Raw genomic sequence first — 21,020 nt, 5'->3', positions numbered from 1 at the left:
CCGGAAATGGTTTGAGCACTCGGCAGAGGCCCTCTAGGCTGTGCGCCCGCGACTCGATAGCCGGAAGTCATCCTGACCAAGGCTGAGTTACTGAAGGCCGGTCCAGACAGCAATAATTGGCTCCAGTTGGGCACAGGGATGGCAAACTGTGCTTCACTGGAGGAGCTGGTACGACTTCAGGGAGAGCATGTGCGGAGCCTCAAGCAGCAGAAGGCCAACGCGGAGCAGGTACGATTCAGGCAGTAGGGGAGGTGTCAGGCAAATCCAGCGAAGACATGAAGCCAGGTGGTTTGGACAGAGGACTGGGATGTGAAGGAGAGGACTGGGCTGGCAGGGAGAAGGATGGTCTGGGTCGTGAGATAACTACGGCAGTTCCTCAAAGAAGCAAGGCTAGGCCGAGGCAGACAAACTTGCCTAAGTTTTTGATAAGGAAAAATATGAAATGAATGAATGGGGGAGGGAAGGAAGTGACGGATATCCGCGGCTTTTTTCCCTCCACAGATCGAAGAAGAAGTAGCAAAACTCCTGAAACTGAAGGCACAGCTGGGCCCTGATGAAAGCAAACAGAAGTTTGTGCTTAAAACCCCCAAGGTACTGTAATGTCATTCCTATAGGGAGCCTCAGAGAGAGTCTCTTGATTGCAGTAGTTAGCAAAGGCACATATATTGGCTTCCCTGAACCAGGTCACTGAGGACGGTCTGAAATATTGCAGAGAAACAATGGTTTCTATTGGTGCTGGGGTGGGTTGAACTCTGAGTCATTCTGAAATGGCAGCTGGATACTCAGACAACTTGGCCTGCTGCTGCTACTTTTTTTTTTTTTTTTTCAGTAAATACTCATTGAGTGCTTATTAGCATGATATAAAGCCCCAAATATACCATGGTGCACCGTACAGCCTGCTCTCTTATAAGCCAGTATCCTACTGTAAGAAACAGATTTAGGACCACATGGATATGTAATTACAAATTGTGATTAGAAAGAAATTAACAAGGGTGTTCTGAGAAAAACAAAAGAAGGTTGAAGAGTCTAAGAAAATCTTACCTGAGGGAATGTTATATTAATGCACCTAACAGATGGGTAAGAGATAACTAAGGAAAAAGAATAAGGAGATGAATCCAGTAGTTTGGAAATCTGGAAATAATAAAGAGATTTTGGTAGCTTCCAGGAACTAGAAGAAGGCCTATTCAACTGGAACCATGATTATACTTTTTTGGTACTGAGACTCGAATTTAAGACTTTGCACTTTCTAGGCAGGCACAGTGCTGCTGAGCTATATTCCTAGCCATTTTAATAATTCTTTTTTGTGGAGGTGGAATACCCAGAATCAGACTCAGAACCTCACACTTGCCAGGCAGGTGCTGTGCCACTGAGCTAAACCCCCAGCCCCCACAATCAGAACCAAATAGAGAGGGAGAGTAGATTAGAGTGAAGTTGGCAATTCCTAATTCATCCCTCTAGAATTTCAGTTCAAATGCCACTTTCTATAAGTTATGTAAAAAGAACTATTGGGGCTGGGGATTTAGCTCAGTGACATAAGCGCCTGCCTTGAAAGCAGGCAGTCGTGAGTTCGATCCCTGGTACCGATAAAAACGAAAAAAGCCAAAAAAAAAAGAACTATTTACCTCTTTATCTAGCTTTGTTTGACACTTTATATATATTTTTCTTCTTTTGCACTGATTTCTTATAGTTATTTGTGTAGGTTATTTTCTAGGGAGGCTGAGATCAAGTACCTTTAAATAAATAGGTATTTTATGAATGTATTTGAAATTGGATTCTAAAGGAGAGGGATGATGGTCTTCTTCCTTGTGTGAAGGTTGATTCTTTGGGCTCCTAAATTTATTAAGGTGTTCCTTTCTCTATACAGAACATTTTTTAAAGGTTAAAAAGAGACAGTGTGAAATCCCAAAGCAGTGATGAAATCAGTATTCAAACTACTGAATAAGATAAAAATTTAAAAGGAAATTTATAGCTGGATGTGGTGGCACACCCCTGTAATCCTAGAACTCAGGAGACTAAGACAGGAGGATCATTTTGAGTTCAAGAGTATCCTGGGCTACAAAGTGAGCTCAAGGCTAACCTGAACTGCGTAGTGAGATCCTGTCTCAAAAAGAAAAAAAGGGGGAATTTGTGATATATACTGACAGATCACAAATTCCTTCACCTAAATCTAGTGCTCAGTCTTAACATCATTAAAAGCAAGACAACCAAAAATTATCTTCTAATTGATGTGATGCAATAAGATTGAGCAGCTCCACCTATAAAGAGCACTCTTGCCAAGAGAATTTCAATTTGAATCTAATCAGGCCTTTAGACTATCTGTTCTACAGGAAATACTAGAGACAGAAAACACATTAAATGAGACATCAAGGATACTTCTAACCAAATGTAAAAGACACGTTGAGAGTATTGTTAACCAGATCTAAAATACAAAAAAAAATTAAGACAAATGACCAATTTCCTCAACAAATAAATGACATGAAAAGAAAAACAGGGAACACTAGTGGTGTAATTCAATGGTAGAGCACATGCATAGCATGTGTGTGGTTCTGGGTTTAATTCCCCGTACCACAAAAAAGAAAAAGAAATGAAACTGTTGTAGATTAAATAGCCATATCAACTAAATACAGTCCATGGACTTTGTTTAGAATCTGAATCAAATAAGCCACCATAAAAAGATGCTATTGAGGCAGTCAGGGAAAATTGAATGTGACTTAGTATGAGATAATGTTATTAAGGGGTTGCTATTAATTTTGTTGATTATAATAATGATTTTTTTTCAAATCCATTTTATTTCAAAGAGGAAAAAGAAAACAAAATTTCAAAACATGGGGCTGGGGATTTAGCTTAGCGGCATAAGTACCTGCCTTGCAAGCAGGCAGTGGTGAGTTCGATCCCTGGTACCGATAAATAGGAAAAAGACCAAAAAAAAAAAAAAATTTCAAAACATATCAATCAGGAAGCAACAGTGGTACATATATTGTGTAATATCCCCACATCATTCACCCAGAGCATAAAGCATCTGCATTCAATTGTCCAAACAGGTCTGGGAATATAGCTCAGTGGCACAGTTCCTGCCTGGCAAGTATGAGGATGTGAGTTTGATCTTCAGTATCAAAAAAAAAAAATCACTTCAATATCAGAAATAAATCTTCTAGTTATCTTTACCTGGTTACCATTAGTTGATATCAATAATTATCAGTTGTCTGAACAATACCAGCAAAAATCTTTCTCTTTAATGAACTCAGAGAAATCAATATTATAAGCATCTTAACTATTTTTATATATATATACATATATTGTTTCTTACTAGTGAGACAGTATGATGTTTACATGTGTCTAATTTATTTAACCTAGGAGTATGATCTCACATTTACCTATAAGTCTCCAGTTTATCCTTCTTTATGGCTGAGTAGTACTCCATTGTATAAATGTATCACATCTTTTTTTTATCCATTTCTCAGTCGATGGGCATTTATGTTGTTTCCAAGATCTAGCTATTACAAATTATGCTGCTATAAACATGGGTGCACATATATCGCTGTGGTATGATGTTTTTAATGCTTTGGGGTTGATTCCCTGAAGGGAAATAGCTGGGTTGTTACTGGTTTTTTGTTTTTTTGTTTTTTGGGTTTTTTGGTATTGGGGATTGAACTCATGACCTTGCACTTGCCAGGTAAGCGCTTGTGCCACTGAGCTGTATCCCCAGTGGAATAGCTGGGTCAAATGGGACCTCCAATCTTAGTTTTTTGAGGAATCTCCACACAGATTTCCACAGGGATTGTACCAGTCTGCATTCCCACCAGCAGTCAAGAATGGTTCCCTTTTCCCAACAGCCCCTCCAGCATTTGCTATTGTTTGCTTTCTTGTTACTGGTTAATTTCATTCTTTCTGGGATAAGGTGGAATCTCTTGAATGATCAGTGAGATTGAACATTTTTTCACATATTTACTTGCTGTTTGTATTTCATCTGAGAAGTGTGTATTCATCTCAGATGCCCATTTTTGGATTGGGTCTTTAAATCTGGGAAGACATATTTTTTTAAGTCCTTTATATGTTCTCGATAATAATCTTTTATCTGAGGTACAGCTGGCAAACATTTTCTTCCGTGTTGTGGGTTATCTTTTCACTCTGCAGATGATTTCTCTTGCTGTGCAAAAGCTTTTCAATAGGATGAGATCCTAGCTGTTGATTCTTTTTGATAGTTCCTGTGCGGTTGGAGTTTTGTTCATAAAGTCTTTGCCTACACCAATGTCTTCAAGAGTTTTACATACTCTGTCTTCCAGCAGATTTAATGTTTCTGTTTTAATATAATAGTGATATTGAAGTGTTTTAGGTTTTCTTAAGATCCTTATGCAGTAACAAATCATACTGAAGTTTTGATGGATGAAAATGATAGAATGTCTGGCACTTATGTTAAAATACTTGTTTTGTTTTGTTTTGGTATGGGGAATTGAACTCACAACCTTGCACTTACCAAGCAGGTGCTTGAACTGCTGAGCTAAATGTCTAGCCCTGTTAAAATACTTTAGAAAATAGTTTTAGAGTTCAAGTGAAATAGCAATAATAGATGCTACTAGTTGTTGAAGCTAGATTATGGAGCTGTGGATTTAACTCAGTGGCAGAGTGCTTTATCTAGCATGGTCCTGGATTCAGTCCCCAGTACCACAAAAACAAACAAACAAACGAAAACCACACTACTTTTGCAGAGATACATCTGTGTTAGGTTAAATCTTGTTTACATACTTGAACCAGAACAACATATTACAACAGAATTAGAAACAAAAGCACATATAGCTATCTTTTAATATGCCAGACATTAAACATTTGCAAAGATATAATGAATGCCATTTTAACTAAATTTTTTATTTGAAAATATGCTTTCCTAAAACATTGTGTCAACATGTAATTGATAGATTAGTAAATACCTACAAAACTTTTGTGGTTTTAATTCCTAACAGTAAATAGTGAAAATTTAGTATAAAACTATAAAGAGGTCCTAAGACAAAAGACTTTGGAGTAGATTCTAAAAGTTCAAACTAAAACTTCCAACCTGGAAGGAGAACGGAGTTCTGCTACAGGCTTGCCGAAAAGCCTTAGGATGTGACTTCTCAACATCCTATAATTTGTGTAAAATGTATCTGCCAGACTGTCACTGAAGGCTGTTATCAAAAATAAATTAGAGAAAAAATAATAGTTTTAATAAAAGTAATAATAGTATCAAAAGAAAATAATGTTGGGAAAGAAAAGTTGCTGGTTAAAATTTACACTTCAATTTGTTGAGCCAGTTTGAATTGGCTGTTCCATTCTAGAGGAATAGAATTTAGAAGGCTGATAACAAATGAGCATAGAAATGATACTAATAGTGAACTATTTGCACTCGTTTTACAGTGACTTGTAGGAAAATTCTAAATTGGGAGGCAGGATTTGCTTTCCTTCTTATTGAGCTCATCCTTTTATATTTCTCAAACTCACTGTTCTTTTAAATCTCATGCCTTGTCCTTTGGCTGCTTTCAACTTCAAGGGCACAAGAGACTACAGTCCCCGGCAGATGGCAGTTAGGGAGAAGGTCTTTGATGTAATCATCCGCTGCTTCAAACGCCACGGTGCAGAAGTGATTGATACACCCGTGTTTGAACTGAAGGTAAGAGATGTGTAAAGAGAAATTACATAGGAAAGAGCAGGTCTGTAAGTAACAGAGGATAACAAGCGTCTGAGGACCCAAAAGTTTTATTCCTATCTTGGATACACTTTTTCTTCAATAAAAAGTGAGACAGGAGTGGCTTAGAGAAAAGGCATTGCTTTTTTTTTTTAATCTTGATGGTGGCCAGCAGCTTCCCAAAGATGTCCTTCTTAGGAATGGAAATTGTTCTGACTCCTGTTTGTACTGAATTCTATAGTCTCTATACTTAAGATGTTTTCTATAAATGCAAACCATGTGCAAATAAAGTATAAACATGTAGCCAGTCTCCTATTGATGAACCCTAAGGTAGTTTCTAGTTCTTTGCTATTAGAAATCAGATTGAGGGGGCTGGGGATTTAGCTCAGTGGCTTAAGCGCCTGCCTTGCAAGCAGGCAGTCGTGAGTTCGATCCCTGGTATCAATAAAAAGGAAAAAGACCAAAAAAAAAAGAAAAAAAGAAAGAAATCAAATTGAACCATTCCCTGTTTAAAACCCATAAAACATTTATAATACAATTTCAACTATCTCGTTTTGTTTTGTTTTTGTGACAGGGTTTTGCTACATGGTCCACATTGGCCTGGAACTCACTGTGTGGTCCAGGCTGGCCTGAAACTCTTGGAGGGTCTCTTGCCTCAGCCTCCCATATGATAGAATTATAGGCGTGTGCCACCTTCCCCAGCCATAAATTCTCTCCACACCCCACCCTGTCTCCCTGTTCTTTTATTGGTGGTACTGGGAGTTGACCTTAGGCCCTTGTACTAAGCTGTATTATCAGTCCTTTTTTTAAGCTAGGATCTTGCTGAGTTGCCCAGGCTGCCTAGACTTGTGATCTTCGTGTCTCAGCTTACCAAAATGCTGCGATTATAGGTATATGTCACATACCCAGCAGGGCCTTGGTTCTTGCTCTTTCTTTTTCCTGAACTCTCTTTTCTCTAGGTTTTTCCATGGGTTTCAGATTAAATTAAAGACTATAGTTTCAGATTAAATTAGAGACTATAGATTTTAATTTCCAATCTCAACAAAAATGTAGAATAATCAAAATTAGTCATGTTTGGCTGGTGGGTTTTTGTTTTCAAAACCTTCTTTTAAATTGTTTTGCTTTCACCAGGCATGGTGGTACATGCCTACAACCCCAGCACTTGTGAAGCTGAAGCAGGAGGATTGCTGCAAGTTTGAGGCCAGCCTGGGTTATATAGTAAATTCAAGGCCAGCCTGAACTACATAGCAAGACCCCGTCTCAAAAATAAATAACAAAAATAAATAAATAAATGTTGTAGCGATGATTGTGACTAAGTTTGGGTTTTTTTTTCCCCCCTTTAGGAAACCCTAACTGGAAAGTATGGAGAAGACTCTAAGCTTATCTATGACCTGAAGGACCAGGGTGGGGAGCTACTGTCCCTTCGTTATGACCTCACTGTATCTTTCTAAACATGGGTTTTTGAGATTTTGATGGATTGGCCTTCATTGGGCTGGGGCTATTTGTAGCCTTAGATTTAGGGACAGGCAAATATAGGTAAGATTAAATATAAAGCCTATGACAGGAGAATTACAAGTACCGCACACTAACGCATTGTGCCTCTGGAGCTCCCGGGGAATTAGATCTCTAAACCACTGTGGGACTGTTGACAAGAAAAACCGTAGTCTTAGAAGTGTAAATCCAGAGTGAGACCTAAGCTTTATATTAGGGCCCTGGTTGTATAGCATCTCCCTAGTCTTAGGAAGCTTTCCCCGCCCTGTCGAGTGAACAGAGTTCTCTTAATTGAGCAGCACTTCTGCTTTCTCTCCAAGCTACACAGAAATTCATCTGCTTAATTATCTCATATGAGCCCCTTTGTGTGCTATGTCCAGTTTGCTAAACCCTGATGTACTTGGCATGGTCCGGGGAGATATTGTCTAACTTTTGCAAGACCTTAGCTGCCCGGTGGTAGTGCAATTGATTCTGATACTCAGAAATGCTGTTAATCTTTTACCGGTAGTAGTTTTACCCACACAGGGAGCGGTCAGACTCCAGCATCTGTGGGAGATGATAACTTCCAAACAGCTATAGGAGGGGTGTTCTCCTTAACTCTCTGTCACCAGGTTCCTTTTGCTCGGTATTTGGCAATGAATAAACTGACCAACATTAAACGCTACCATATAGCAAAAGTGTATCGGCGGGATAACCCAGCCATGACCCGTGGCCGATACCGGGAATTCTACCAGTGTGTGAGTGCTGGAAAGTTGGGGGTGAGATGGGGACAGCATGGGTAACATGGACCCTCCTTCATGCTACTGGAATCTATTGAATGTTGTAGTTTTCTGAGTAAACTGGATGTTCAGAAAATACTTTCAGTTTTCCGTGGTATTTTCATGTATATTCAGTGGCCTTGTGGAGTATGAAGGAGAGGGATTTTCTCCATTTTATAGGAATAACTTGATGTTTAGCAGATGTGGTGATCATAGAGCTTAGACAGGCAATCTGTGTTGTGTTCTTTGTGTTAAATCACAATGATAGGATCACAGGAGAGGGAAGGGAAATTTGATTTAAGATACTGAAAAGAGGACTTACGATGAAGAGAAAACTTAAGGATTAACACTGGATAACTGTCCTATCCAGTATAAGGAATTAGGGAAGAAAAAAATTATGAAGAAAAACAGCCCAGCAGATGAGGACATTAGGACTGGTCGGGAGGCCCAAGAATGTTGGGCCTTTCCTCAGAGCTAATGGCCAGACAGCAAAAGAAGGGGGAAGTCTGTTCCTCTGTGCAAACGGACCTTTTTAAAAACATCAGAGCTCTCAAGTTCCCCCCTTAAAGCTATTGATCCCCCGAGAAACTCTGGTTCCCCTTTTCCTTGCAGGATTTTGACATTGCTGGGCAATTTGATCCTATGATCCCTGATGCAGAGTGCTTGAAGATCATGTGTGAGATCCTGGGTTCACTTCAGATAGGAGATTTCCTGGTCAAGGTCAGAGCTGAACAAGGCTGGGAGGGCAAAATTAGGTCTGGCAGAGGGACAAATACCAAAAGTTATTGACGATCCCATAAAAGAGATTCCCTCCTCATAATGCCTTGGGTCCCACAGGTCAACGACAGGCGCATCCTAGATGGGATGTTTGCCATCTGTGGTGTTCCTGACAGCAAGTTCCGAACCATCTGTTCCTCAGTGGACAAGCTGGACAAGGTAATTAAATACCGGACTATATTCTTCCCAAATCCTACCCTGCCTTGAGAAATAGAAAACAAGGCAGTATATAGCTGGGCATGGTGGCACATGTTTGTAATCCCAGCACTTGGGAGGCTGAAGCAGGAGGATCCCTGTAGGTCTGAGGCCTGGCTGTTACATACTGAGTTTAAGGCCACACTAAGCTACCTAGAAAGACCCTATCTCAAAAAAAAGACAGGTACAGTAGTGCATTTCTGTAAATCCAGTACTCTGTGAGGCTGAGGCAGGATGGTGGCAACCCTCTTGAACAACTTGGCAACTTCGAGGGATTTTCTTAAAGTAAAATAAATATTGATAATACTAACATCAAAATGGGGGCTGGGCATATTAGCTCAGTGCAAAGGCCCTCAGTTCAATCTTTAGTACCAAAATAAAAAAAGAAAAGAAGAGTGAGAAAAGCACTTGCCTCTAGGTCCACGTGAAGACATTAGCCCCAGGTTAAAGGACAACTTCAGGTCTGACTGCTACCCAAGGAGGGGCCACACTTGCTCTGTGCTAGGAGGCTGCTCAGGAATTCTTCATTGTCCTCTGTCTGCCCAGGTGTCCTGGGAGGATGTGAAGAATGAGATGGTGGGAGAGAAGGGCCTTGACCCCGAGGTCGCTGACCGCATTGGGGACTACGTCCAGAAGCATGGTGAGGAACAGAACCCAGGCTCCTTCCCCAGTGGCCACTGCGCTGGCCACAGACCTAATGTTAAAACACGAGCACGCGCATGTGTGCATATGTGCATGTATGCTTGCAGTCTGGGTGACAATGTGCCTTTATCTTCTCCTTATTGGTTTGCCTTACAAATCTGTCTTCCAGGTGGAGTATCCCTGGTGGAGCAGCTGCTCCAGGATCCTAAACTGTCTCAAAACAAGCAGGCCTTGGGAGGTCTGGGAGATCTGAAGCTGCTGTTTGAGTATCTGACCTTGTTTGGCATTGCTGACAAGGTGAGTCAAGTTGCAGGTGTGAGTCTGGCCTGACTGTGCTATTAGGTCTCTGATCTTAATCTGGTACTGACCATGTCCTTGTCTCCACAGATCTCCTTTGATCTGAGCCTTGCTCGAGGTCTGGACTACTATACTGGGGTGATCTATGAAGCTGTGCTGCTACAGACCCCAACCCAGGCAGGGGAAGAGCCCCTGGGTGTGGGCAGTGTGGCTGCTGGAGGGCGTTATGATGGGCTGGTGGGCATGTTCGATCCCAAAGGGCGCAAGGTGCCCTGTGTGGGGCTCAGCATTGGAGTGGAGCGAATCTTCTCCATCGTGGAGCAGAGACTGGAGGTAGGTCTTCAAGACAGTCTGAGCAGTTGGTGGCTCCCAGCTGTCTGATCTACAGGGGAGCAAAAGATGCTGTAAGCAGCATCTCAGAGAAATAGAGAAGAGATGATCACTGTCCTTATAGTCTTACCCCATTACAGGCCAGTTTTTTAGATCTTTGATCTTTCTTTCTCCACTAGATCTCATGCTCTGGAATCCTGCTTTCCCTGGGCTGTCAGGAATGTAGGCTGCTGTATCCAAAACCCAGATCTTTCTCATGACAGAATACTAAACATTTTATTGCTCGTGGTCATGAGATTTTAAGAGAGTCAGAATTAAATCTATGTAGTAAAGTCCAGTGTTTGGCTCCTATCCACTCTGGTAATACTGCCTCTCAGTTGGAAGCATACATCAAGTCCTGGGGTCCCCCATGGCTGCCTTGACTAACATCCTGACTAACATCAAGAAAGGCCACAATGCATGATCTCAAAGCCTTCTGTGTTGCTACTGCTCTTAAGTGGTTGGCTGCATTTCATCCTCATGAATGCTCTGGTGTCCTTCCCAATGTTCTTGTCCCTTTTCTCTAGAGTGGACACCACCCAAGCTTCTCAGCTGACATCATCATTTCATTAGGCACCTTACATTGTAAGAACTTTGAAAACAGATTGGCATAAAAGTCAAGGGGCGCCAGCAGCATGCTCCCTTACTCCCCATCCTTATGTACCTTGAGATCTGCCCCATGAAAGGCATGGGCTCCTGAATGGACAAGTAGGTAGTTGGTGGAGACTAGAATGCCAGGGTGATTTGATTTCTAGGGTTGGCTCACAGTAGTACTTGCATGTGAATATTTTTGTGGACCCATAACCTGCTGGATGAAGATGAACTTAAAGTGAATGTAAATAAACTGCCTGTATTCTTCCCCTAGATTACTTATTCTGGCTAGTTCTGTTCTAGTTAACTCTTTTTTTATGCTTTTTTTTTTTTTTTTTTTTTTTTTTTTTTTTTTTAGGCAGGGTCTCACTATGTAGCCCAGGCTGGCCTTGAACTCACAGTGATCCTCTTGCTCAGTCTCCCAAGTGCTGGTACTGCAGGCATGTGCCACTACATGCCTGTAATTGATTATAGGCTCTCAGTTGACCTTACATCTCCTAAGAGCTACCTTATACCCAGTTTCTAAGTAAGGACAGGTTTCTCTCTTGTTGGGGCTCACTGAACAGGACGTAATCTGTCAGAATCCTGACTATAGCCTTCTCAGTTGGCTTTTTGATGGTTTTAGCCCAGCTCTCTATTTGCTCTTTCTCTAGGCTTCAGAGGAGAAGGTACGGACCACAGAGACACAAGTGCTTGTGGCATCTGCACAGAAGAAGCTACTGGAAGAGAGACTGAAGCTTGTCTCAGAGCTGTGGGATGCTGGTATCAAGGTACAGGAGGCAAGCCCCATGACAACAGGAGGTTTGAGTGTGCGAGGTACAAACCTAGTGTTGTACAAAAATTAATGTGCTACTTCTTGGAGTGGAGCTAAGAGCAAAGTGCCAGCTTGGGCCCCCAGGAGGTTGTCCCTGAAGGTAGTAGAAGCCAGCTTTTATCTTCTATCCTGATCCCTTATAGGCTGAGCTGCTCTACAAAAAGAACCCAAAGTTACTGAACCAGTTGCAGTACTGTGAGGAAGCAGGCATCCCACTGGTGGCCATAATCGGTGAGCAGGAGCTCAAGGACGGGGTCATCAAGCTACGTTCAGTGGCCAGCAGGGAAGAGGTAAGTGGGGAAGGCAGGAAGGCTAAGGAATGTATGCTACGTTGTTAGGCCCCTGCCCATGTGAGACGTGAGCCAGCTTGTAAAAGCTCTAAGGGCCTAATCTATTTCTGTGGTCAAGGTGTTGGATAAGATCTCCAGTCCCCACATAAAGAGTACCGGTAGTCTTTCTAACTTCCCCAGGGAGCAGTCTGGGGTGTCTGCCTAGGTCCCAATCTCCCAGCAGAGCCAAACCTGATAACTAGGTAGGCACCTAGAGAGCACTGAAGTGGAATATGTTCATACATTCTTCCCTCATTCTGGCCAGGTGGATGTCCGAAGAGAAGACCTTGTAGAGGAAATTAGAAGAAGAACAAGCCAGCCCCTCTGCATCTGCTGAGCCAAGTGAACTATCAGAAGAAGGTGGGACTCACACTACTTTGTGCTAAAACTGCATTTGTGCTTTAATAGTTTGGCACACTTTTGTGCCAGGAAGAAGACCTGAGGAATCATAACCATGATTGGCAAAAATGATGGGGTACTACACCACTTTCTACAGAATGCCATGGGAAACTAGGCCAGTCCACCTCCTGAGCTATGTGGACAGGCCTGACATGTCCTCATCCACAAGACCCAACTCCAGTCAGAACAGATGCCTACCTACACCCGTCGCCAAAGGTCCAATAAAATGCCTCAACCACTGAACTGTCGCTGATGCCTCACTCCGCCTTCCCCTCCAGCCTCTTGAGCTACCCATTCAGATCACTTTGTGGGTGGGAAAGGGAAAAAGACTCCAGGTGAAGGGCTCCCTCTAGATTCTTGCCTCAGGTGATCACCCTTCCCATTTGAGCCACTCCTCAGCTGGTAACTGCCTGCTACTGTCTTGCACCACAGTGTCTAATTTTCCACATGAGGTCGAGGGCCTGGGGGCGCACGTGCAGCTCCACCCCCGAGAGGCGGGACCTCGCTCAGAGCCAATGAGCGCGTGGGGGCAGAGGGTAGAGAAGTTTCCAGAGGCCTACAGCTAGTGGGGAGGAGGAGGAACTTATAAAGAGGGTGCGGGTGACGCTGCTGCACAGCCATGCAGTCCAAACGTGAATGTGAGGTGAGTACCGCCGAGGAGTTCTGCGGAGGAGTTTGGAGTTCGGCCTGCTGCTTAGGCTGTGACCACAGGAACTCTGAATCTACTGGGGGCGGGGGCGGCAGTGCGCAATTCCATTTTGCCTTTTCCCTCAGCAATGGTGTGAGAGGGTGAATCCAGAGAACAAGGCGGCCCTGGAGGCTTGGGTCAGGGAGACGGGCGTCCGCCTGGTGCAGGTGAACGGGCAGAGGAAGTATGGCGGGCCACCCCCAGGTACGACTTCCCCCGCCCCCCCGCCCCCGTGGGCCCAAATGCGCCGGCCGGCCGGCACCCTCCGGAGGAGCCCGACGGCACCCTTCGGGAGGAGCTAGGCGTGCACCTCTAGCACACTGGGAAGTTTGCTTGGGTTCTGCACCCTCATCCTCTGCGCGGGTCGGAAAGCGGGAGTCAGCCCCAAGGTGCACCTGCTCAGCGCCAGCCTTGTTGGTAGTAGCTCGGTCACCTCTTCCCCTGCGGCCCCGGTGTACCCCTTTGGTGGACGGTCGCTCACATTGTGCCCTCCGACGCTGACAGTGCCTTCCGCACCCCCTTCTCCAGGCTGGGTGGGCAGCCCGCCGCCGCCTGGCTCCGAGGTGTTCATAGGACGGCTCCCCCAGGACGTGTACGAGCACCAGCTGATCCCACTCTTCCAGCGCGTGGGCCGCCTCTACGAATTCCGCCTGATGATGACCTTCAGCGGCCTGAACCGCGGCTTCGCCTACGCCCGCTACAGCTCGCGGCGCGGCGCCCAGGCAGCCATCGCGACGCTGCACAACCACCCTCTGCGGCCATCCTGCCCGCTGCTTGTCTGCCGCAGCACCGAAAAGTGCGAGCTGAGCGTGGACGGGCTGCCGCTGGCCGTGACCCACAACATGCTGCTGCTGGCACTGCAGCCACTAGGGCCTGGCCTGCAGGAAGCGCAGCTGCTGCCCAGTCCCGGCCAGGCGCCCGCGCAGATAGCGCTGCTTAAATTCAGCTCGCACCGCGCTGCCGCCATGGCCAAAAAAGCCCTAGTAGAAGGTAAAGGGGGTGGGGGGAAACGAGAGGGGGCGGGAGGCGCGCTCCTGCTTGGCGTCTAGCCTTGGTTAGTCTTAAAATGTTAGGGCCAAGGAAATTTGTTTTTTAACTTGTAGTTGTGTTACAGGTAACTCTTTACCTAAAACTTAGCACTCCCTGGGCATTATCTCATGGATTCATTCTCAACATTCCAGTGAAAAAGAATTGACTTGCTGCCCAAGGGAGTCCAACTGAAAGGTTCTCCTCTAGAGCTGCCTCTTCAGACTTGTGAGAATTAAGTAACAATGGACATATGGCACTTAACATATTTCCTGATCCACAGCTAGCATTGACTGGGAAGGCTGGTTATTGTGATGGTTATTAGGTAGATAAAACCTGCAGCAAAACAGTACTCCTTCAAGGAAACAAAAGGCAGTTTTATTAACACCTCTCTTACAAATAAGGCCAAGGCTGTTGTTAACTTAGGCCCTTAGGCCAAATACTGTGAAATGGTGAGGCCATGACTTAAACCCAAGTCTGTCCTCCTTGGCTCACTCAGGCGTCTCATTCAAGACACTTTGTGTCTTGTTTTCTGCAGGTCAATCCAGGCTCTGTGGAGAACAGGTGGCTGTGGAGTGGCTCAAGCCAGACCTAAAGCAACGGCTCCGCCAGCAGCTGATGGGTCCCTCACTTCAGTGCCTACAGCCAGAAGGCAGCCAATTGGTCCTAGGCAGGGGCAGGCTAGGGTACCAAGGTGCTCGGGCTGCCCTGCAGCTACTGTGCCAACGAATGAAGCTGGGTAGCCCAGTATTCCTTACCAAGTGTTTGGGCATAGGACCTGCTGGCTGGCATCGCTTCTGGTACCAGGTAGTGATCCCTGGGCATCCAGTGCCTTTCAGTGGCCTCATCTGGGTTGTGCTAGCAACAGAAGGGCAAGATGGGCATGAGATGGCCAAGGATGCTGTGTCAGCACGGCTGCTGGAGGCACTGAGTGAGTCCGGAGCCAGTCTCTTATGGTGTTCTGGAGCTGAGGCAGGTGCCGTGGTTAAGCAGTGACCCCTTACTCTCCCCTCAGGCAGCCTGAACTGCAGGCAGGGCCTGTGTCTGCCCTCAGCCCAGCAGGCCTGGGCAGAAACTAAGTTGATCCCTAGAAGGGGAGGGGCCCCCTCCCCAGGTCTTGAGACAGCAGCACCACTGGGGCAGGGCTCAAAGAACACCTGAGGACTGCTCAGATTTGGCTTAAATTGTGAGGCATTTTGCCCTCCTGCCCTGAACCCAGGGCCATTCCCTGTGTAACACAGAACACCATATCCCTGCTCTCCCTCACCCCCAAGATAGCATGAATCTTTGTTTTTATTTGGGGGACTGGCTGAACCAAAAAGTCAATGTCTGCCCTTCTACCCCACCAGTTGTCATTCTGACTTTGTTTGTAATATGGTTTTGAGCTTTTCTATGCTGGTTGTATTTATATTAAACTCCTAGTTAGTATACATGATGTCTGTGCTGTCTTAACACACTGAGGGTTTGTCGTACATTGTTAGATCAAGCAGCTGCTGCAGGGCATAAACTCTTCACCTATTCAGTACTCTTGAGTTTTGATCCCCTGCACAAGTGTTAATATAGTCATGGTCTCAGGGCTGTGTGCTTTATATGCACAAGCACCAAAAAGTTTGGTGTTCTCTTTAAGAAGTCTTTTTTTTTTTTTCCCTTGGTACCAGGGATGACCTCATGCTTGCCAGGCACTTACACCACTGACCTAAATCCCCAGCCCTAGGAATTCATCTTAAGAACAAGAAGCTTATGCTCAATGAAATTTCTGACCCCAATAGATTCTCCTCATCCTCTCAGTCACTGTCATCCTCACTCTCTTCTTCTGGGCCCTTGGTATCTTCTTCTTCCCTCAGTCCTGCAAAGAAGTCATCAGTGCTCCAGGCTTTGTTGCTCAGGGCACGCAGTGGCCCTCCTTTTTTCTTGCGTCGACGGTAGTCATCCACCACCACAGTTCGCAGCTGGGCCATGTCCCAAAACTTGAGGTGTTGGTCATGGCCACTACTGGCCAGGAAGCGGCCACAGTGAGAAAGGGCCAGCTCCTCCACGGGCTCCCCAGCATGCTGGCCTACACTGCCCACTACTCGGTTAGGCAGGATGTTCACAGCCCTGAGCAGGAAAAGAACAGTGTTGGGGTACTTGCTAGTGGGAGCTACCCAGCTTCCTTGTCTTTCTGACCCTCCACCCACAAACACATTAATCGGCTCGGAAGCTGTTGCAGTTTCCCTTACCTGATGATTCCATCAGTGGACCCAGTACACAGCAAACTCTCAGTGACTGGAACCATGCAGTCAATAGACTCGGCTCTCAGGGCAAATCGGTCACTTGTGGCCCCAAAACCATTCCAGTTAAAAAGGTAGATAGTACCTTCACTAGAACCACAGGCCACCTTCTTCCCACACTGCAGAGAAAAAAACCGCATTTGTGCAGGCACCTCAGACCCACACCCCTAGCATATACACCCAATCCCATCATACCCAGCTATACTTTCATAAGGGTGACAGAGGTCAGGTCCCCAGACTGAGGCTCTGAGAGTAGCTCAAACCGGCGTCTTTTTATGTTGAAGACACCAAGGCAGCCGTCACCACTGTAGAGAGCAATGCAGCAGGCTTAGGTGACAGTTTTTTTGAGGAAAACTAACGAGGGAAAAGATGAGGCAGCTTTGAGGTTGTACCTGGCCGTCAGCAGCAGCTTTTTGGCTGGGTCGAGAGCCATGTCAGCAATGTATTCCTCATGCTGTCGCATATCCATTAGGGGGCCCTCCTTACGCTGGTCCCAGAGCCGTACACCACCTGAGTCATCCCCAGTGGCCAGAACATTCTCATCTACCAGCAGCAGACTGTTGATGGGGGCACTGGAGAGATGTGGGGAACTTAATTAGAGCATCCCTATCCTAGTAGGGACCTCTTAGTCCTTCACACAAAAATTGACAGCCCTTACCCATGAGCCTTAGAAATCCGTCTTTCTAATCGGCCCTGCTCCACATCTAGGATATGAATGGCTTTATCCTTGGAAACAGTAACAAGTTCTGTGGGAAAAGGTGCCCAGCTCAGTGCTGCTTACTGCATCCTTCCCCTCACCACACTGCTGGCTGCTTTTTCCAGTACTTACTCTGCCCATCTTCAGAAAAGACTACAGCTCGGCAAGCCTTGAGGTGGTGACCTGAGGACCAGAGTTCCTTAGTTTCTCCCTCTTGGCAAGAATAGGAAAATCTGGGAGAAGGGAAGAAAGGTAAATGATCCCAGACCACACCTTGTGATGTGTGACGTGGAGAACAACTAGGTAGACCAACTTTGCACCTACCTAGGAGTTCTTGCTTATATACATCCAAGAGCAGAGCTTACCATCCTGTACCCATTTTCAATAAGCTTCAAAAGGTTGGTCTTGTTTCAATGCATATTTCAGGTACATTTGCACAGGACTTTTTGTGACCTCACTCTACCCCCACCTTCATCATCCTTGAAAGCACCAGACTAGGAAAAGACTGGGTCCAGACGTCTATGAGGGCCCAGAAATACTTGTTTAAGCAATAACGGAAGACCCAGAAGTTGGAAAACTGAAAATCAGGATGTGCACTCCCAAGTGCCTAGGAGCTAGTATTTGCCACAGTTAATTACAGCACATTATGACCATTATCAAAATGCTGGGTGTAGGGGCTGGGGATTTAGCTCAGCAGCATAAGCACCTGCCTTGCAAGCTGGCGGTCCTGAGTTCGATCCCTGGTACCAAAAAAAAGAAAAGAAAAAAAAGCTGACAGAGATGGGACCAAAATGGAGGTAGAACAGAGAGGCACCAGCCTGTAAACTAAGCTTTGAAACCCGTACCTATCCAGGGAATCCTCAGTGCTTGACACACAGCAGACCTAACTGGGCCAAATACACAAATACTTAATTGCCAGTAAGTTCCATGTGGACACAACTGGGTGTGCTCATTGTCTTCTTTGTCCTTGTGTCTAGCATGAAGAAATGGCTTGATAGTTACAAACTGAATACTTGAGAAGGGAGATGAGACCCCGTGGACTGGGAATGTAGCTCCGAGGCATAGTATGTGCTGAGAATGTGAGGCCATGGGTTGATCTGCATAACAAAAACCAAACAAAAGGCCCTGAAAATTAAGATGACAACATGTCAGTTGGGCCATGAAAAATTATCTCAACTGGCAGAGAACAGGGAGCACACTGGAGGCAGGCATCAATGTCTCTTCTAGAATAAAGTCTGGCTTTTTTAGGAGAAAAGGAACTGCTTGAGAATGATCATGAAAGGAGGAGTCAGAGGATCACCAGAAGGCCTTCAGTGAGGGTGAAGAACTGGGGTGGGGGTGGGGTGTTTCCAAAGATTGTTCTCCTGACCATTTATAAGATGGAGAACTTCATGATAAACTGAGTAAATGAAATTTTGGGGAGTGGAAAGAAAAGTGGTGGTGTAGGGCATGAAACTCCCAACTATCAGGCACTGAAAACATGGGTAGCAGTAAAAAACCTACATGTGTTGAGCCGCTCAGGGAATAAACTGAATAGTGTCCTCTGCAAGGCACATGTTATTCCCATTTTTACAGATGAAAGCACACAAGTTAACCTGCCAAAAGTCATTAACACTAAGGGCTGACATTTAATTATGTAAATTTCATAGCATAATTCTCCTGCTTATAAACCTTGAGGGGCTTTCCAATGCCTCCACCCTGTACCTCACGTTTAAGCATGCATTGAGTACCTATTCTTGAACTAGAAGCAGGAGACAAAATGGAGAACAAACAAGACTACGGATTACACTCCAGTGTTGGCTTTTTTTTTTTTTTTTTTTTTTTGTCTTTTTCATTTTTATCGGTACCAGGGATCGAACTCACGACCACCTGCTCGCAAGGCAGGTGCTTATGCCGCTGAGCTAAATCCCCAGCCCCACTCCAGTGTTTTTCAAATTCCAATATAATCCACAGTAAATGTCAATCATCATGTTGTGTACATGCAATAACAACTGAATAAAATAAACCAGAAATTATCATTATGCATAATGTAAATGATATTTTTACTGTGGGGCAAAGCCAAAAACTTTGAAAAAAGAGCTAAGCATGATGATGCAATACTAGGTGGCTGAGGCAGGAGGATTCCTGAGAGTTCAAGTCTAGCCTGAACTATGTATGGAGATCCTGTTTCAAAATGACAACAAATTACATACCTATAGATTAAAAATGAGCCCACTAAGCAAAAGGGAGCGCAGGTAAGAGCTAGGTGGTCAAGAACTTAAAAGCCAAATGGAGTTTGTTTTAAATCCTAAAAACAGATTACGAAAGGATTTTAACCAAGGGAGTGATGTGATTGCACGTTGTTTTTAGTGCAAGCTGGCCTCGGAGTTTTTCCGGCAAGTGTCCTCCCTCTGCCTTCTGAGAGGCCAAGTGCTATGATTAGAGGTTTAAGCACCACCTAGCCAAGCTAGGTATGTGGCTTTTTTTTTAAAAAAGATCCACTAAAAAGGCAAAAGCAAGGGTTGCTGTTGAACCGTATGGCTCTTACTACAAGTGGGAACTTCGGGACTCAGGCATCTTTTCTTTTCTTTTTTTTTTTTTCCTGATACAATCCCTGGACTCAGTCACAGTTTGTTGTTGGTTTGGGGCTGTTTTGTTCTTTAGAGAAAGAGTCTCTATCTGTAGGTCACACTGATCTTGAACTCACTAGGAAGCCCAGACTGGTCTCTAAATCGCGGCAATCCTCCAGCCTCAGCCTTTAAGAGTGCTGGGTTTATGGGGGTGAACTACCAGGCCAGGCCCGCCTCTTTCAGTTCTACTGACACCACTGTGGATTAACTTGTTCAAGAATCGAATCCAAGTCTTGCGAAATTTGTCTCCTGGCAACATTCTTTCCATCCTTGTCCCAGTTCCATCCCTGGGGAGCTTCAAAAAGAGACGACCGCCTCCACTACGCCCTCACTCACACGAACACGTCCCCGTCCACGTCCCCCGCCGCCAGCAGGTCGCGGGTTGGGTGGAAAGCCAACCCGCTAGCCGGGGCTTCCAGCACAATGTCTTCCGGGGTGTCCCGGATCCGGGCCGGGGCTTCAGTGGAGTCAGAATCCTCCTCGTCGCTCCCATCGTTCGCAGGCCTCTCTTCACACGTGCTGTCCATGCTCAGAAGGATTCCGAACGGAGATCCCGCCCAGCACCAGCACTGAAACCAACCGTAAGGCTGTGGCTGCGGCTGCGGCCCGGACACTGCTTCCGTGTTGGGGCGGGGACGGAAGTGCGCCGAATGACGTCACAGGTGGGAAGGCGGGCGTCAGGGTTCCGAGGGCCCTTCCACCCTAATCAGACTTTGTTTTTATCTTTTTTTTTTTTTTTTTTTTAAATATGGAACGCTTCACGAATTTGCGTGTCATCCTAGCGCAGGGCCATACTAATCTTCTCTGTATCGTTCCAGTTTTAGTATATGTTCTGCCGAAGCGAACACTTTTCTTTCGTTTTTTCCTCTTTCCTTCCTTTTTAATTTGCTTTTTTACATATATTCGTTCATGTAATTGGGAATTACGTTGTTTTATCCCCTCCCCCTCCCCCATCCTAATAGGTGCTCCCTTGGGGCTGGGGATTTAGCTCAGCGGCATAAGCGCCTGCCTTGCAAGCAGGCAGTCGTGAGTTCGATCCCTGGTACCAATTTTTAAAAAAAGGAAAAAGAAGAGGGATGCATGGTAAATTCAAACCATGGCAAGCTGCAGCCAGGATGCTCAAGCCGCAGCTAAAGCCACAGTTACCCAAAGATGACAAGGCATCCTGCACACTTGTTCAAGCTGACTATGCACAAGGTTTTTATGGTTAAATGAGAAGTGCTCTGCAATTTCCCTGCAGTTTGGTTTCGGGACTCTTGGTAGTCAAAATGACCTGGGCTTAAGGCTACCAAGCTGGAAGGGGAAAAGGGCAGGACAGCAGATGTTCTGGACATCCCTGCTGTCAAGTCTCAGTGATGGGACGCTGCACGGTGGGGATAAAGGGCAGGTATACCCTTGTGTGACCAAAGGGA

At 45.3% G+C, this 21,020-nt stretch overlaps 3 protein-coding genes and 1 non-coding gene across 5 annotated transcripts; 2 read left to right on the top strand and 2 right to left on the bottom strand.

The window, feature by feature from the left end:
- Nucleotides 1–34: 34 nt before the first annotated feature.
- Hars1 (histidyl-tRNA synthetase 1) lies at nt 35–12,561 on the top strand. Its single transcript, XM_003477199.4, has 13 exons — nt 35–228; nt 502–591; nt 5,522–5,641; nt 7,000–7,095; nt 7,759–7,884; nt 8,518–8,625; nt 8,743–8,841; nt 9,424–9,517; nt 9,689–9,816; nt 9,907–10,149; nt 11,430–11,546; nt 11,734–11,880; nt 12,185–12,561. Exons 1-13 carry the CDS (start codon nt 139–141, stop codon nt 12,254–12,256), a joined length of 1,530 nt encoding a protein of 509 aa, XP_003477247.1. The 5' UTR covers nt 35–138; the 3' UTR covers nt 12,257–12,561.
- Nucleotides 12,562–12,709: 148 nt separating this feature from the next.
- On the top strand, nt 12,710–15,462 carry Dnd1 (DND microRNA-mediated repression inhibitor 1). Its single transcript, XM_023560510.2, has 4 exons — nt 12,710–12,961; nt 13,093–13,210; nt 13,535–13,996; nt 14,571–15,462. The coding sequence occupies exons 1-4, from the start codon at nt 12,938–12,940 to the stop codon at nt 15,026–15,028; spliced, it is 1,062 nt and encodes a 353-aa protein (XP_023416278.2). The 5' UTR covers nt 12,710–12,937; the 3' UTR covers nt 15,029–15,462.
- Nucleotides 14,389–20,243, bottom strand: Wdr55 (WD repeat domain 55). Of its 2 annotated transcripts, XM_003477196.5 has the most exons (7): nt 19,945–20,243; nt 17,132–17,232; nt 16,961–17,048; nt 16,695–16,874; nt 16,508–16,607; nt 16,252–16,421; nt 14,389–16,129 (listed from the first exon to the last, which is right to left on the bottom strand). In XM_003477196.5, exons 1-7 carry the CDS (start codon nt 20,133–20,135, stop codon nt 15,817–15,819), a joined length of 1,143 nt encoding a protein of 380 aa, XP_003477244.1. In that variant the 5' UTR covers nt 20,136–20,243; the 3' UTR covers nt 14,389–15,816. The 2 variants fall into 2 exon arrangements, with proteins under 2 accessions (XP_003477244.1, XP_005007012.1); XM_005006955.4 differs by lacking the exons at nt 16,961–17,048; nt 17,132–17,232.
- Nucleotides 20,244–20,350: 107 nt separating this feature from the next.
- On the bottom strand, nt 20,351–20,454 carry LOC111753776 (U6 spliceosomal RNA). The gene has a single exon (XR_002788561.1). It is a non-coding gene; the product is annotated as a U6 spliceosomal RNA (small nuclear RNA).
- Nucleotides 20,455–21,020: the final 566 nt, after the last annotated feature.

The sequence above is a fragment of the Cavia porcellus genome, unplaced genomic scaffold (assembly GCF_034190915.1).
Source record: "Cavia porcellus strain 051 isolate PalLab524CR breed Dunkin Hartley unplaced genomic scaffold, mCavPor4.1 scaffold_21, whole genome shotgun sequence".
NCBI lineage: Eukaryota > Metazoa > Chordata > Mammalia > Rodentia > Caviidae > Cavia > Cavia porcellus.
Note: the sequence above shows the minus strand (reverse complement) of the source record. Positions and strands in the feature narration are given on the sequence as shown.